Consider the following 16539-nt stretch of genomic DNA (forward strand, 5'->3'; position numbering starts at 1 on the left):
GACAACAACAAACTCAAAAACAAACATGGCGACTGTGGAGGAGATATTGATAATGTACCTCTTGCATAAAAGACAAAAACAGAGGCAGCGTTGTAGGAGGCGGTGGTCGGTGAGGCCGTTAAATACATCGCAACTGGAGGATGGAGAATTCTTTTCTCTAGTACTGCCGATGAGAGAAATTGAATTGTTATTTCTTCTTCGTGTCTCACTAGAGCTACGTATCGGGTAGTGACACCAACACTGCCCTGGCGGTTTCCAGTGGTACTGCTCCGTTTGGCCCGTATCCGTAAGCTTTATGGAAATGTGCAGAAATACGGACGAAATGAACGCAGAGCACGGACAGAAGGCTCCATATTGATCCATATTTAACGTTGAGCATAAATGGGCCTTAAGTCTTTTGATGTCAGTTTGGTGTGTCTGGGCCTTTACATTTCCTCCACATCCAACTGTTCACCAGAAACAAATATTCATATTTCTGAAAATGTTGAACTAAGCCTTTAAAACTGCAATGGTAGCACTCCAGATTTCTCTGAAGAAGTCACAAGATGAACACAACAAAGTCATGACTATTTTCAGTACAAACACATCAGTGCTACCTTTTAATGGACTGCAACTGTAACTGTATAAAATGACACAATCTGAAACAATCGGTCATTTCTGAGCCGTTTACAGTAAATAAACACACAACAAGAGCAGCTTTACAATGAATGTAAACAGGCAGACGGGACAGAAACAGGCGGTACAGATTCAGCTCAGTGCTGCACTGTTTCACAACAAAAGGCCTGTTCAGTCGTTCATTTCACCCTCTGTGCTGAACTGAGCCTTGCACTGAACAATACTGTATTATACAGCACGGTGTTACACCCCTAATGACACACTGTATTATGTGTCACACACACTCATAGAAAAAAAACAAGTTCAAATTCCAACCAACACGTATTTCATTCAGATTAATTTAAATTCAACCCATGCAGCATAAATTCCAGCTGTGGTCACACTTGATCTAACTCCTCATTCATTTCAGTGGAGACCAGAGGGAGACGAATGTGTCTGCTGGTAGTGAATCAACCCCGCCTCACTCACTTGGCACAGGATTCTAATCAGATTGAACTTTGACATAAAATTGCGATGCTCTCCAACGTCTAGCTGGTTTGTGTATTTGTATAAACTTGTTTGTATGACTGTGCAGTGGAACAAGCAGCAGAGGAGGTGATGCTGCTCGGCTGCAGTGTTGTTATTGTGGCATGTTTTATTCACATTTGTTTTATGTGGCGTTTTACTTATTAGAGGTTTTTACCTTCTTTTTTTTTTAACAAACCAGTGCACAACTTTACATGAGTTAGGGCACTTTATTTTATTGCACTCTACTTATTAATATTACTTGCACTTTAATGTCTTTGTACTTATTGATAGTCTTTTTTATTGTGTGACAATCAGTTCTGCCGTATATCAGTGTCTGGACCTCAGGGCGCCCACGGGTCGTTGAAATTTTTGAAAGTGTGTGAATTTGAGGGAAAAAATTAAAGGCCTCTCTGGTTTTTGAAAACAGACATAAATAGACATGGGTCATTGAAAGTGCTTGAATGTATATGTTTTGTGCAAGAATCAAAATTAAAGTCCTTTTGATATCGTAACTTCACTGTAACGCAGCACAGTCCAGCTTCTGTCTCTTTTTAATTGTTGTCAGCTTCAATTCTCAGAGCTTTAATAGTAATTAACCTAGATCCATGTCTTAAACTATGCTGTGTTGGGTCCTTGAATTTGAGGGCCTGGAAAGTCCTTGAATTGGATATTTAAGAAGGTGCAGGAACCCTGATATCAAACTTAACATTTTTTTTTGAGTGTCAGGCACTGTGCGTCTTTCAGACCACAGGAGTGCAGAGTACACTAACAGGATGTGCTGGTTTCTGCTTTATTGTCCTTCCACCTGTCAGCCACAGAAAGTTGTTTCGACCTCATAAAGTGAGAGTGTTTTACTTTATACTGTGATAATTGTGTTTATGCAGTACTTCTATGGGTTGTTTTTTTTTCAGTAAACAAACAAAAACCTGCCAAAACTTGTATGTTATGTTGTATTATGTTTGTAGCTGAATTAAGAAATGAACTGGAGAACTTGAGATGATAGTGTTAAAATCCATATGCAGAACACTGGAGTACAAGCCATACTCGCATTTCAACACCGCAAATTTTCAATTTAGCTGATGATTAACCTCTAACCGTAACCCTCATGTTTGAATGATAGCACATTTTTCAAATAAAACATGACAGTCCTACCCAGGCTGCACACACACCATTTTTTTTTTCTGCAGAATTTCAGGAGTTCAAAGCTGATCACCTTCACGTTTGTTTGTGTCACAGGTGACATTGGACCGTCTCTGGAAAGTGGTTTATAATGAGCTGGGAGGATGCCCCGGCAGCACCAGTGCTGCTACCTGCACCAGGAGACACTACGAGAGGTCAGACTGAAAATCTGACTCCCCCCTTCCAAAACATCCTGAAATAGAAATAAATCACTCAGGCTTAAAAAAAAGGTCCTTATGTAAGAGTACACACACTTAGCATCCTGTAACTGTGTGCATGTGTGTGTGTGTTTCTCAGACTGATGCTTCCCTATGAAGAGCACCTCAGAGCAGGAGGAGCAGAATTTAAAGTCCCAGAATCCCCCATGCCACCGAAACCCAGAGGGATAAGAGGAAGGAAACCACTTCAGAGAGGCAGAAAACCGGGACTCAAAGCCAAGGACAAGAAGATGACAACCCCCGCTGCTCCTTCTCGTACTGTAAGTGACAGAACAACTGTAAACAGTAATTAATCTTATTTTTTATCATGCGGTGACATGCTACTCTGTGCTGCACATTCACACTTGATTTACCTCCTGTTGTTTCTTTTCTTTTGCTGCCAATGTGCCAATTTTTAACCTTTTTTATTTTAAGTTTTCATACATAAATCATCATAGTCCTGCCAGCTTTGGCCCTTCATTTCTGGTATTAAATAAACATCATGACATTATACTTTTGACATTATGACTCGGGGTGATTCAGGAAACTGTGATATTTCTTGAAATATCTCTATATACCTTTAAGAAATGCTCCAGATACTAAAATAACCCTGATGAAACCTGCAGATATTCTTCTGGTAAACAGTTCAGCTAAGCCTGGAGGTGCCTCCTAAGTTTATTGACTCTGTAAGGTTTTAGAATAATGATGTAATAAGGTCTTTTTAAAAACATATTTTGGTGCCGAGTTTGATAAAAATCTGATTGGCTCGTCCACAAGTCAAAAAAATCCAGTAAAATTAGAGGTGGTGGTTTGCACAACTTTGTGAATTTTGCCACAGATGTAGAAGCAAGACAAGGGAATTTTATTGATGTAGCACATTTTATTGCTGGTAAAGTGAACATGCTTCACATTAAAATGTACAAACCAAAAAGTAACATGTAGAGAGTACACTAAATACAAGAAAGTGCAACAGCAGCAAAAGAATAAATACACAAATAAACCATCCACCTTCCAAAAGATGTGAATAAATCCAGCATAGGCTTATAGACACCATGTATGACTGCTTGTCTCTGTCTCTCTGAGCAGATCGTGAACCCTAACGGCACCGTGGTGGTGAAGAGAGGCCGAGGCCGGCCGCCGGGCACTCGCAACAAGGCCACGCTGATCGCTCAGGCGAAGCTGCTGGCTCAGCAGCAGGCGAAAGCCAAAGCAGCGGTTGAGTCTCAGCAGCAGAGTCCTCTGCTTCCTGTCAGAGTTGGAGGCGGTCCCACCCCCAGCAGCACACACAGGGTAACCTCTCAAACTCCACTGTACTGTAGAAAAAACAGACACATTTTATAGTAATTAAAGTGATACTTCATCTGTGCTTCATCCTCCCCTCCATCCTGTTTAACCTGTTAATAAGTTTTAAGGTAAAATTATTGACAATAAGAACAAATTTAAGTATCATCTACCTTCTGCTTTAAAGAAAAAGATCTGAGATGTATTTTGAAGCTTTTTAAAAGAAAAAAAAAGAAAGAAAGAAAGATAAATAAATATTAATAAGTGCTATCCATGACCGCCATTTTCTTCCTCTCTCTTTCTATCCTGCAGCCCGTCCAGCCAGCTGTCCTTCCTGTCAACATGCCCCTCACCCCAGACCTCTCCCCCATGACCGCCCCCTTCCTCCCCTTCCAGCCCAAACCAAAGGAGCTGAGGCCGGACAGAGCGGAGACTGTGGCTCCTGCTCCAGGTGTGCTCCTCTCCACTCTGCCTCGCCACTTTGTCGGAGGATCTCTGGGCGGTTTTAGCCCCATCAAAGGCGTCTGTCCTCTGGATGTCTTCAGGAACCGCATAAGCCTCCAGAGAGGCCCGGAGAGCCCAGCCCTGACGCCTCAGGACCCAACCCAACACCATCCAACCATCTACACCCTTCAGCCCAAAGTTGGAACCCCGGATGCGTCTCATCCCAGCGGGGACCAGCTTCAGCCTCAGCCCCACATGCTCCACCAGCAGCACAACCGCTGCTCCGGCTGTACTGTGGACGAGGCAGCCCAGAGAGGAGGCAGTCGGGACGTTAGGAACCGGCCTCCTCTGCCCCCTCTCCGGGTCCTGCCTTTGAACCTGGACTGCAGCGTTCAGGTGTGCCAGCTGATGAGGACTCGTCTGGGCTCGTCTCAGTTCCAGACCTTCACCCGCCGACTGTCTGAGGCTCTGTCCCAGGACCTCAGCACCAAGCCCCCCTGCTCTCCTATCACCCCTCCCCCAGAGCAGGCATTGCCGCTCAACCTCAGCAAACGCTTCACGGCGAAGAGACCCAGCACCGAGGGACCAGAACCGAGTCTGGCAACGATCAACGGGAGCACAGATCAGCCGCCATCCAAGAGACAGAGACCCGGCTGCACAGAGCAGGCTGAGGACTTCAGCCTGGGCGGCCGGTCCAGCTCTGTAGGAAGTGCAGGAGGAGGAGAGCAGGATGTGGAGATGAAGAACCAGGAGGAACCAGCGGACCTTAGCTCCCCCAGCAGGATTAGGGCCTTCCTGCTTGGGCTGCCACCCTTCCAGGTGAAATTTGAGGAGGATCTGAACGGGACGAGGTTTGGGAAATTTCTTCCTCCAGGATCTATGGCTGAAACCCAGAGGACCGAGACAGAGACAGGAGAGGGACGAGTGGCAGTAAAGAAAGAAGTAAAGAAGGAGGAGGAGGTGGTTGAAATAGAGCGATGTGACACTGAGATAAGCAACAAATTACAGAAGCCAGAGCAGGAGGAGAAAGATCCTGCCCACCTCTCTGGTTCTGGCCCAGTGGAGCTGAAGATAGCCGGGCCCTCAAACACTGACACACACTGTTTTTAGCATTATTCCCTCTGTTGATATTAGCATTTTGTGATCAGAAAACTGTCGGATAATTCGGGATTGGCGGTTTTGGAATGTGGAAAGTTGTATCCACCATGGTGCTTGGTGTTGGGTTTGGACACTGGATGCTTCAGTGGTTGATCCGGCTCAGGTTGACGCCTGAACACGTGGAGCAGGGGTGATTCTTTGCTTCATATTTGAGAACATTTGAACTCATAACTTCTCCTTATTTCCCATTTTTGTCTCCTTGTTGTTATTTCCTGTTTTTTTTTTTGTTTTTTTTTCCTGGTTTTCGATCTTCTCTTCGATTGAACTTTGCAGAGGAGTGACGACACTGAGACTCATGACAATCACAAATCAGTTTCTCTTCGTTTCTCCGTTGATTTCTGTCTCTTAATGGTTAAAAAAAAGAAACAGAGGAATGAGACTGACTCTTTTACAAACACTGCCATAACCCTCCATAACACTATTAACTCCACTATTCAATGTTAAGGTGAAATATTGAATAAGATCCATATTACTTAAAATAAAAATCAATTCTATCTATGGGTGATGCTATGCATCAAGACTTCATAAATTAGCATCTAGAGTGTACTGTAGTTTGGTAGTTTCATTTTTAAATTGTACTCTACTTCTGTAGAGAAATAGTTATTTTCTGATAAAGTGTCTAGATGTTATCTGGAGCTCCTCAGTCTTCACATTATAGCTCGTTAAGTGAAGCCTTTCTATAGTCCTGCTCGTTAGCTGAAATTATATAAACTGTTCTTACACATATGTGCCTTAAATGTCCGGCGATCTGTTTCATCGCCGGCCTCAAAAACATTCAGTTAAAGAGATACCTTGATGTTGGACCTGTTAAGTTTTCCTTCTCTCCTCAGTAGTGCCAGGTATTTTTGAAATACTAGTGTGGATACAATACCTGCATCTCTGATTCTGAAATATATAGAAAAAAATCTTATAACAAAAGCAGCCAAAGTTCTTACGTTTTAAATGTCTTAATATCAGCAGCTGTACAAGAACTCGTCTGAAGTAAACGGCCTAAAACTGGTAAAAATTTAGGCTTTAATCAATTCTGAGTGCTGCTCTATGCTGCTGACATACTTCATACAGTACTAGTGCAGTGTTGAGGGCCGATACCCAGGCCTGCTGTTTGCATGTAAAGACCACTGTGGCCACACGATGGCGCCATCGCTTCGCCTTCATCACCACCACTGTTCAGGTTATTCAACCAATAGGGAGTCAGCACAGGAGGACGTTTAGAGATCAAACATGAACGTGTTGCCCAAACATTCAGACTACCTCAGGCTTTTTTTTTTTTATTTCTCCAGGGGATAAGAGCTCATCCCATCATGCATTTGGGGAGACGGCAGGGTTGGATGCTGGTCCATAAACGCAGACAGATTTCCACTTGGTATTATGAGAAAAAAAATAGTGTTTATTCTCCATGTTTCTGATTGTCATCAAATCTCATGAAAAGACTGATTTGGGTTTTAGTATGGAATTTGTTGACAATAAGAAAATTAACCTCTTTAACCTGCAATTAGTATGTGGATACGGTTACTAGTTCTTTTAATGCTACATGTGCATGAACCCCTGGTGTAAATACGCACTCTCATTCTCTCCATTCAGACTTAATTGTGATCAGATCTGAAGTTAGTTGCAGAGTAGGAAGGCAGATGACGGATTTATACGTAGCATTAGCAAGAAAAGGTGGAGATAGTTGACCGATTTATTTTTCTTGCGTTAATAGTTTGAAATTTTTAGAACTGCGCATAATCGCTTCCTGGCTGAGTTACATGTTCAGACTGAATCCACTCTCATGTCTGTACGGTAAATATAAAGCTATAGCTAGCGGCCAGTTAGCTTAGCACAGACACTGTAAACAGACTAAGACAACAAGTAGCATGGCGTCCAAAAATAACAACACCTACCTACCAACACCTCTGCAGCTCATCAGTTTATAACACTTTATAACTTGTTAATTTCATCTGTAAAAAACAGAAGTGTAAAAAAGAGAATAGGTTGTGGGTTTTCAGGGGTTTTGTACCAGACTACTTGTTGGCTCGGTGCAGTGACTTCCTGGAGTTCCAGCCAAGAAATAGTCCGACACATGACACCCTTCAAAACCTTAAATTGCTGTTTTTTTACACTTTAGTTTTTGTACGAATTTAACAAACAAGATTGTAAATGTTAATCGCTGAACTTTTGTTTTCACTCTATGAGTCAGTGTGGGTCAGTGATCACGGCAAAATGTGGTCCTGGAGACACCTTATTACAGCGGGAACTGCCACAGAAGCAGTTATGAATACTTTGCCAGGTGTTAATTTATGTCTCTGGATAGATTTTGTCAACGTAATAAAGTTGTTAAACATGCAAAACTTTACAGATGTGTTGTCAAGATCAAAATGAAGGCAGAGTTCGAAGATGGGTGTGGACTGAGCAAGGGGGTCTGAAATAGAGGCGTAGGAAGTACATTTCCCCCCTGGTCCACATTTGTTTTAAGTTGCGGATTGCATCACAAGATGGTCTCTAGTGTTCCCTTTAGAGAGAGCCAGAACAGCTGTCTCAGCCTGTTTCTAGTCTTTGCGTCTTGCTAGGCTAATTTCATGTTTACCGTACCAACGTGAGAGAGACTCCAATCTCATCTCATTTCGGCATGAAAATGAATAAACGTGTTTCACAAAATTTCAAACCATTGTTCTAAGAATGTGGTCAAACTGTACAGAAGTCATTTATACCTGGCTCAAATCGTATTATATTCTGACCGTTATTACAGGAATCTCTCCTGAAGACGTCCAGCTGTTATAGGCCAGATGTTAATGCCAGTTGAAAATAAGAAAATCAAACCTGCAGCATTCACTCTGTGTCACCAAAGAATGTGTTGCCGTTTCCCACTTTATACCAATCCTCTACTCCACCCGGCTTCTTCCTCTTCTTCATCTAAAGTGCCAACACAAAACACCGACTCAATATTGGGACAAAAACCTTGTGTAGCTAAAAAAAAAAATTGAAATGTCAAGGTATCCCTTTAATCACAGCCTTTTCTTCTTGGACTCGTCCCTGTTTGTTTCAGATTTGCACACCTACTGTACCCACGTGCTTCATTTGTTTTTCCATATTTATATTTGCCATGTTTATTTTCTTTCTGCCAACGTTTGTTATTCTACCAGAGCAGTGGAATTAACTACGACACCGAAATTAACTGGTGCTGTTTATTCTTAGTTATGTAGCCATATTGTTGTTGTTTTGTGTTCTGTTGATAAAGCTGCAAATTATTTTCATCTCAGCAAGTCGTTAGATCTTGACTTCAAGTTTAAAATTTCTCGCAGTAGATTTATTTGTCCGACAGTTATAAGAAAATATTTCAAAGAACTGAGTTAAAAGATAACATGACTTGTTATTGGAAGTATTTGCAGTTTTTTTCTGATTTATTTTTGACTGTTTGGCTTTGTGTGAGACAGATATGGACTGTTTGTGAATGAGTGCATGAGTAGAGAAATGTATACTCAGTAGATCATAGCTGGGCAGATGCACCAAAGCACATTTAACTCCACCAGAAATCCCCAGACCTCCATAACCTTTCTATAACGTTTCTCATCATGTCGAGGTCAGAGTTATCATTAGTATTTCAGGATATTATATGTCGTTATTTTGTTTGCTTTAAGAAATGTCACTTTTCACAATAATGTCTGTTTTCTCCTTCACGTGAGGTGAGAAATGAGAAGTAACGAGGAAGATGGTAAAAGACTTCTTCCTTTTGTGTGATTATTTCTTGAAAACAATCAATGCAGTAAGATTTGATATATCTCACAAGTCTGATAATCTTACTACGGGATTAATGTATAGTTTGTGTCTTGCTCTGCTTCATCCTGTCTGTCAACCCTTATTTATTAAGGGGAGGTGTTTCTGAGCATGCTGGAGCGACATAGGCTTCAGTATGCTTCAAAGGAAAGAGTTTGTACGGGTGCAGCTGAAGACAAAAGTGTTTGTTGCTACTCTGAGCGGCCACACTGGGTGGCAGGGTGAAAAGTTGCTCGATGGCTGGAAGATGGCATTAAGTAATGCACCACCAGCGAACAACAATAACAGTATATTTGTTTTCTTTTTGTGTGTTCTGTGGTCCTCATGGAAGGATGGTGTACACTTTCAGATGTTTGCGGTGTTGCACTTAGTTCAAAATCTACTTACGTTCACACCTCCACAAGCCTTCCCAGCCACTGCACTAATTGGGCTCGGCTGTTGGACTGTCAGTTTTTGCATGTTAGAATATGTCGGACACAACGCCTCGACAGTTGCGCTGTCAGAAACAATGTGTCAGACATTGAAATTGTTCGCCGACTACCTAAATAACTGTTGCCTTTATGAAAAGGGCCTTTGAGGTAACACTGGGTTAGCTTACTGCTTTAGTTACAGTTTAAATGTAAGCTAGTTAGCCAAACATGCTAACATATGTAACCTATGTTGAGAGCTGAAAAGTGCGCTTAAATCCATTCCTCACAGGGTTACTCTTGCGATTTTGGTTTTGGGAAAAGACTTTCAAACCTGTGTATCGCTCCTTCTACAAACTTGTCATGTGGGAAATCCAAAGCTGTACATGCCTCTCACTTCATAGTTACAGTTGCTAAGCTATGATTGGACAATCGCTGTTTGGGGAGGAATTAAAAGGGATAGTTCGGCTCTTTTAAATGAGGGTTTTATGAGGTATTACCTAGAGTAAATGTTTGTCAACACGCTCCCAGTTTGGAGAAGCAGACAGGAGTACTACCAAGAAATTAAGCAATGTACTGCTGTGGAGGGTCAGCAACAAAATATATTCTAGCCATTTAAAAAAATCATTATCAGTTTAGGTGTATGCTATACTGAGAATATTTTCACCTCTTTACCTTGCTGTCAGACAACGAAATCTGTCGGAGAACTGGAACAGTTATATTGATATTGTTAAAGCCAGACTCCATTGAGAAAAACAGTAATTTAACATTAATCAACACAGGAGCTGCTGGTCATCCACTACCTCGAGCAGTTTGTTTGTGTTTCTATGTGACTTTGGCGTTTTAAAGGTTAGTTTGGATTCACAGTAACACAAACATATTAACTGACTAAGGCAGCAGTAGACCAAAAGCTCCTGTGTTCAGCGAGCTAAAATGATTGTTCTTTTCAATGGAGTCTGGAAAGCATATATGGAGAATTAAAGCCGTCAACATCTTCCCCATCAGAAAGCAAGCAAGGTAAATCTGTGAAAATATTCTCAGCCCAGCGTACACTTAAACTATTTTTGAGTTTTTCTAGGTGGGACTTTTTTTAAGGAGGTAAATGCATTTTGTGCTTAGCTTCCATGGCGGTACTCCTGTCTGCTTCTCCAAACTTGGGCCATGCTGACCAACATCTACTGAATGTAATACGCTGACTATTGATGAGTACCTCATACAATCCCACCTCAAAAAATCCAAACTATCCCTTTAATGATACCAGATTTTCTAGCTTCTATGTGAACTTCATCATTGTTGGACCCACTGCATATGCTAATTGGTGTTTACCTCTTCTGGTACGTAGACTTTATATTGGGATGATGTCACAAAAATTAGGATTGGGGGAGTTTTACAAATATAAAACAGTAATAAATGACCTTGCTTGCAGTTCAAGGTGTTCTCTGAGAAGCTCCACAGATGTCAGGATTATGTGCTTTCCAAACACACCCGTGGGGCTGCCTCGACGAGTTTTCCAAAAACTTTACAAAACTAGCGAATACATCTTTCAGTCTCTCTTAAAAAAAATTCTCTACATAATTACTTCTTAAACTTTACGTGTGATGAACGAGTGCGACCGATCAGTATCTTTGTGAGAAACAGTTTGAAAGTGTGCTCCTTTTCAGCCATTCGACGCTGCTCCACCTCCTCTCTGTAGCAGCACTTTTCACCCTGTCACATGTGGCTTCAGCACTTTTGCCTTCAGACGACACTTTGTACAAATGTTCATTTCAAGTTCAGCACTCACACACACTGGGAGCCTCCCAGTCAAACCACAGCTCCACTGGACCAGTTTTATCTCAGTCTGACTCTCCTGAACATTTGTTGCCTTAGTTAGTTTTTTTTTCTTTCTGCATGTTAATTTGTATGTTCATGACAACATGCCACCAGCGCCTGGTGTGTCATTCAAAGTGGAGATCTTGTAGGTTAGAGTTAAAGGAGAGTCGAATAGTTTTTCTTCTTCGTTGGTTATTTAAGCTTTAGTTTGTAAAGGTTTCTTTAGGTATCATTTCTTTTTATTTCCTTCGATAAAGTTAAAGATTTAAATGTTTACATTTTGTTATGCATGTTCAAACAGATTTGTTATATCCAGTGTTTTGCACACTACTTCAGCATCGGTCTTGAACGGCACTGCTCATTAATGTAAAGTACTTAAAAATTAAGTGCCTGATACTATAAGTGAAAATTGGGGTTGATACTTGTAAGCAAATGAAAGTTAAGTTTGCTCATTAGCCTTCATGCCATTGACTTGAACAACAGCTCCTGTTGTCACGTGATGTTGTGTTGATCCTGTGTTTTAAAGCACCAGGGGAGATTACCTCGTTAAAGGCGGCAGCAGGACGCTCGCTCGGCTCCGCGGCGTCTGTCGGAGCAAACTGGACCTACGAGGCGTGACACCCAGCGGCCATCTGAGCGCTCGGTGATGTGATTCATCCGGTGAGCAACATTCATGAAGATAAATGATCAAATTAAAGGTGCTACATGTGACGTTTTAACATCTGTTAGGTGTTACCAAACAGGTAGAGGGCGCTGTTGGTCTCTACAGCAAACAAGCGGACAGTAGAAGATACAGTAGTGAATATGTCCATCACAGAGTCCAAAGAGACGTCTCTAAATGTCTCACAACCAGCAGGCCAAACCCAAAGATACTCAGTAAAATGTGGCGTAGTAAAAGAAACCCAGCATGTTTCCACATTTGAGAAGCTTCAACCAGCAATTTTTTTCACATTTAATTGATTCATTTTCTGTCAATTGACTGACTGATTAATTATCTAATCATCCCAGCTCAAAAATGTCACAAGGTTGAATGCAAGGTTGAAAGCCTCTAGTCTCTACTGCTCTACGTCCTGGTTGTAAACTTAAGTTTGTTGATGTTAAAAAGCTGCATGTAGCACCTTTTCATAAACTGTTGGATGTTCAGTACCAATGAATGTTTCAGTCACATCTTCCTGTGATCTCATTTTTATCACTTGACACCATTTCCTCTCCTCATGTTGTAGTCGTTTGTTTTTTCCCCCTCATTCAAACAAAAGATCAATTTTAAAAGCAGAAGTTGGTCACGTGTTCTTTTCTTTACAAACTGTGTTGAACACTTGAAGAGAGCCGATGCTTTCTGGTATGATCACAGTCTGTCTGCAAGTGTGCGCCTGAAATGGCGGCCGAGGCGTTTGACTTGACCTGTTGATTGACACTCTGTGTTTTTGCATTTGTGCGATTTGATGATTGCAGATCTGCAGCACAAACTCCAGTTCCTTTTTTTTTTTTTTTTTTTAGTTTCTATAAGCGGTAACCGGTTGGCAGTGTCAGGTACCATTCCATTTTAACACTGTATATTTATAATAAAAGTAATCTGTTAATAAAACCTCAGAGGGCTTTGTTGTGTTTCTTTCTGAGAGGAAGTTGGGTTTTTATCTGCTCTTTTGAAAAGGGATGAACAAAATTTACCATAATTTTTTTCATGACGTGTACCCATGGCAGATTTAGATTTCGAGAATTAAATTCAAATTATGTTAAAAATGACAAAAATCGGAGAATAAGTCGTTATTTTAAGAGATAAAGTTACAATTTTTAAACACAACTCTCAATTTTTGAACAAAATGTTAAATATTTAGGAAAAAAGAAAAATTGCCATTTTAATTTGTAAAGTAATGATAATAAAGTAATGTCTGAGATATGTCAGATTAAAGTTGTAATCTTAAAAGAAAGGTAGTGATATTAAGTCGTGATTTTCAAAGAAGTTGTGATATAAGAATAAAGTCAAAATATCAGATTGAAGTGGTAATTTTAAAAGATAAGTAATGCCACAACAATAAATTGTAATATATAATGACACTATAAAGTTGTCTTAATTTTTGAAGGAAGTTGTGGCGTTACAAGACTGAAGTTGTAATTTTGAGGAATGCTGTAATATTCTGAGAATAAAGTAATTTTATGCAAAAAGCCGTCATTTTGAGGAAAGTAATGAAAAGTAATTCATGAGAAACGTCATGTTAAGAGAATGAAGTTTGAGAAGTCATAATGAGATTAAACTTTTTGAGGCAAAAATGTATTTATAAAATATCAAATTTGTAATGAAAAGAAATGATATGAAATATGAAAAATGAATTATCAAAATTCTGGAAAGTTGTAATGGGAATAAAGTCATTTACAGTCATAACTTTATGATGAAAGTCCGTGAATATTGTGAGACGTCATAAAATCATAAGAAAGTTTTTATTGTCAAAGAAAAGTCACAAGTTGTACAAAACTGTTGATATTATGGAAAGTTGCAATTTCAATAAAGTTTGTAGTTTTAAAGAAATGTTATACTCGACTTCCCAGAACATGGTTCGTTTTAAGTGGAAATTTAATTGATTATTTTCAATGTGGACCAAATATTGCCACGTACGTCCTGAAAAACAAAATCAGATCTTTGAAAGATTTAAAATAATCCTAATACTGATATAAATTGATTTTTATTTTAACATAAGCAGGCATCAACATTTAATTTGAAGTGTTATTTTGACAGATGGTATCAACTATGAGATTCTTGTAAATTAAGAATTAACTACTTCACTATGACTAATAATCATACAGTTGGACAAAAGCTGCCTGTGATTCCTCACACTGAACACTGGAGGGAGGCAGAGATCTGATAAATATGAAGCTGCAGTTTTGAGCTTTGAGCTTTTATTTTGGGGATTTATTACAGCAGCAACCCAAATATTAAGACAATAACGTCTGAATTTAAAAAGAGATGTAATTTTACGAGATAAGTCATTATGAGTTTAAAGTTAGAATATTCAAAGACAAGTTGCTGTTTTTTATGACAAATGTTGGAATATTAAGAGACTAAAGTGCAAATATCAGACTGAAATAATTTTAAAAGTAATTTAATGTTACGAGAATAAATCATATGAGAAAAAAGAAAATTATTAATCATATATTATTAATATATTAATTATATCTGAAAAGTTGTTATTTTATAAAAGTCATGATATGAGGAGTTTTGAAAAATATAGAATTTTGTAAAGAGTTGTCTGTCTGTTGTTTTTCAAGAGTGAGAGAGAGAATTATTTTACTTTGGACATTTTTCTTATCATGTAATTCCTACAGACTGATCACTGAGCCTGTTTAAATCTTTAATTCTGCAGCTTATTGAAACATTTGAATTATCTTATTGATATTTTTGCAGCTAACGTCTCTGACACTGAACTCTTCTCTTCTTGGTTACAGGAGGTAAAGACAACTTGTTCCTGTGTTCGACTTTTTAGAGGAATCGGCTCATTTGTTCCTCTGGTTAGTTCTCAGGTTTCATTTTAAAAAATCTAATTTGGGCTTGCCCAGCGGCCCTCAGGAGCCTCAGCTCTGCAGGTTTATATACACACATACATGCATTCGCTGTGATGGGTTGATTTTACACCTCAATATGTGTTTACCTGTCACTAGGAGTAAATCACAGGTGTCTGATGATAAGGTACTAAGAGTCAGAATATCAAAGCCTCTGTTTCAGTATTGACTCCTTTTTTTTAAATCAGTCTCTCATGATTCCCCTTACTTTATATACGTATAATATTAATGATCAATTATTTGTTATTATTATTGCTTCAAACTCAATCAACAACAATAAAAACAAACAAAAAAACAAATTAGTTCAGACACTTTGAGTCGCCAAGATGCAAAGTTGCCATGTCTGCATGCATGTTTATTTATAGAGCTGTTTTTAATGTGGTTTAGTAGTGTTTTACAGAATAAAAGAAATAGAAAAACAGAATCTCAAAAATAATAAATTAAAGGACAAAATATTTGCTGAAATAACCAGAAAGTTAAGGAGTGTCCGAGTTTTTGAAGCGTTAATAACCAGATAGAGCAAGTTCCAGGAATGTAAAAAATCAGTGTCAAGCTCTTGTGTTTTGAAACACACACACACACACACACACACACACACACACACACACACACACACTACATTCCTCCTCTCCAGGACTTTTATTCTCAGTCTGTTTCAAAAAAATGTCCAGAGTGTAAACATTCACACCAAAGAGGAAATGAACACATTCCACAGTCTGCTGCAGGAACACTGTTACCTACAGTGTGTGTGTGTGTGTGTGTGTGTGTGTGTGTGTGTGTGTGTGGACGCCAAAATCAGCAGGACAGGGATAATAAAGCAAGTTAAAAAGAAAATATATGAGACATACATATATGTTATTAAAAAGAAGAGATTATAGCTCTTATAAAGAGAAATAATAAGAGCTATATTTTTGTATACTAACACTGTATGAAATGACACTAGCTGGTGAACACAGTGGAGCATGTAGCAGCTAAAGGGACAGATATTTCCCTCAGGAGTTGGTGGAGACCAAAGCAGAGCTATAAGAGAGTGAATATTGGGCTTACATTCATCAGGTGGACACAAAAACAAAGGCTCTAAATTAATGACAGTGTTGATCTGTAGCTGCTGGATGTGGAAATGAGAAACTGTTTGCCAACAAGTTCAACATATCATCTTCAAAGGGAATGAAGCTAATGTGTGACTTGTTTTTGCTGCAAACAAGTGGCCTGAGAAGAATCTGTAATGTAGTTATAATACATTATAACATGATGTTAAGTCACAAATAGAAAGTCCTGCAATCTCAAACAAACCTGAATATATATAATATCAGATAAAGTATAAACAGTTTAGTTTTCTAAAGTGTGATGACACTGAAGTGGCGACGGACGTTGAATCTTGTATATTTCAGTTTCGTAGTCGTCCAGAGTCTGTGTGTGTGTCTCTGGTCCAGTTTCTGTTTTCTGGATCACAGAATCACCACAGGGCTCCATCTCACTGGTTTGGTATGTGAGTTGTATTTTTTCCTGCTTAGCCTGACAGACTTTTAACCCTTTGAGACTCATAAATATTTCCCTTTGAAGCCTCTCCTCTTTGTCTGAGAGTTGACCGGCTCAGGCTGTAAAAGAAATCCACATATAGCCTATAGACAGAC

General features: G+C 39.5%; 1 protein-coding gene across 1 annotated transcript in view; it reads left to right on the forward strand.

The window, feature by feature from the left end:
- The window catches only part of zgc:77151 (uncharacterized protein LOC337153 homolog), a 53025-nt gene extending 40082 nt beyond the window's left edge, over positions 1 to 12943 (forward strand). The window contains exons 9-12 of the mRNA XM_050041133.1: positions 2359 to 2456; positions 2599 to 2779; positions 3585 to 3788; positions 4092 to 12943. Coding sequence (XP_049897090.1) covers positions 2359 to 2456; positions 2599 to 2779; positions 3585 to 3788; positions 4092 to 5333 — 1725 coding nt within the window. The 3' untranslated portion in view covers positions 5334 to 12943. The remainder of the gene's footprint in view (positions 1 to 2358; positions 2457 to 2598; positions 2780 to 3584; positions 3789 to 4091) is intronic.
- The last annotated feature ends 3596 nt before the right edge of the window (positions 12944 to 16539 follow it).

The sequence above is a fragment of the Epinephelus moara genome, chromosome 3 (genome assembly GCF_006386435.1).
Source record: "Epinephelus moara isolate mb chromosome 3, YSFRI_EMoa_1.0, whole genome shotgun sequence".
Taxonomy (NCBI): domain Eukaryota; kingdom Metazoa; phylum Chordata; class Actinopteri; order Perciformes; family Serranidae; genus Epinephelus; species Epinephelus moara.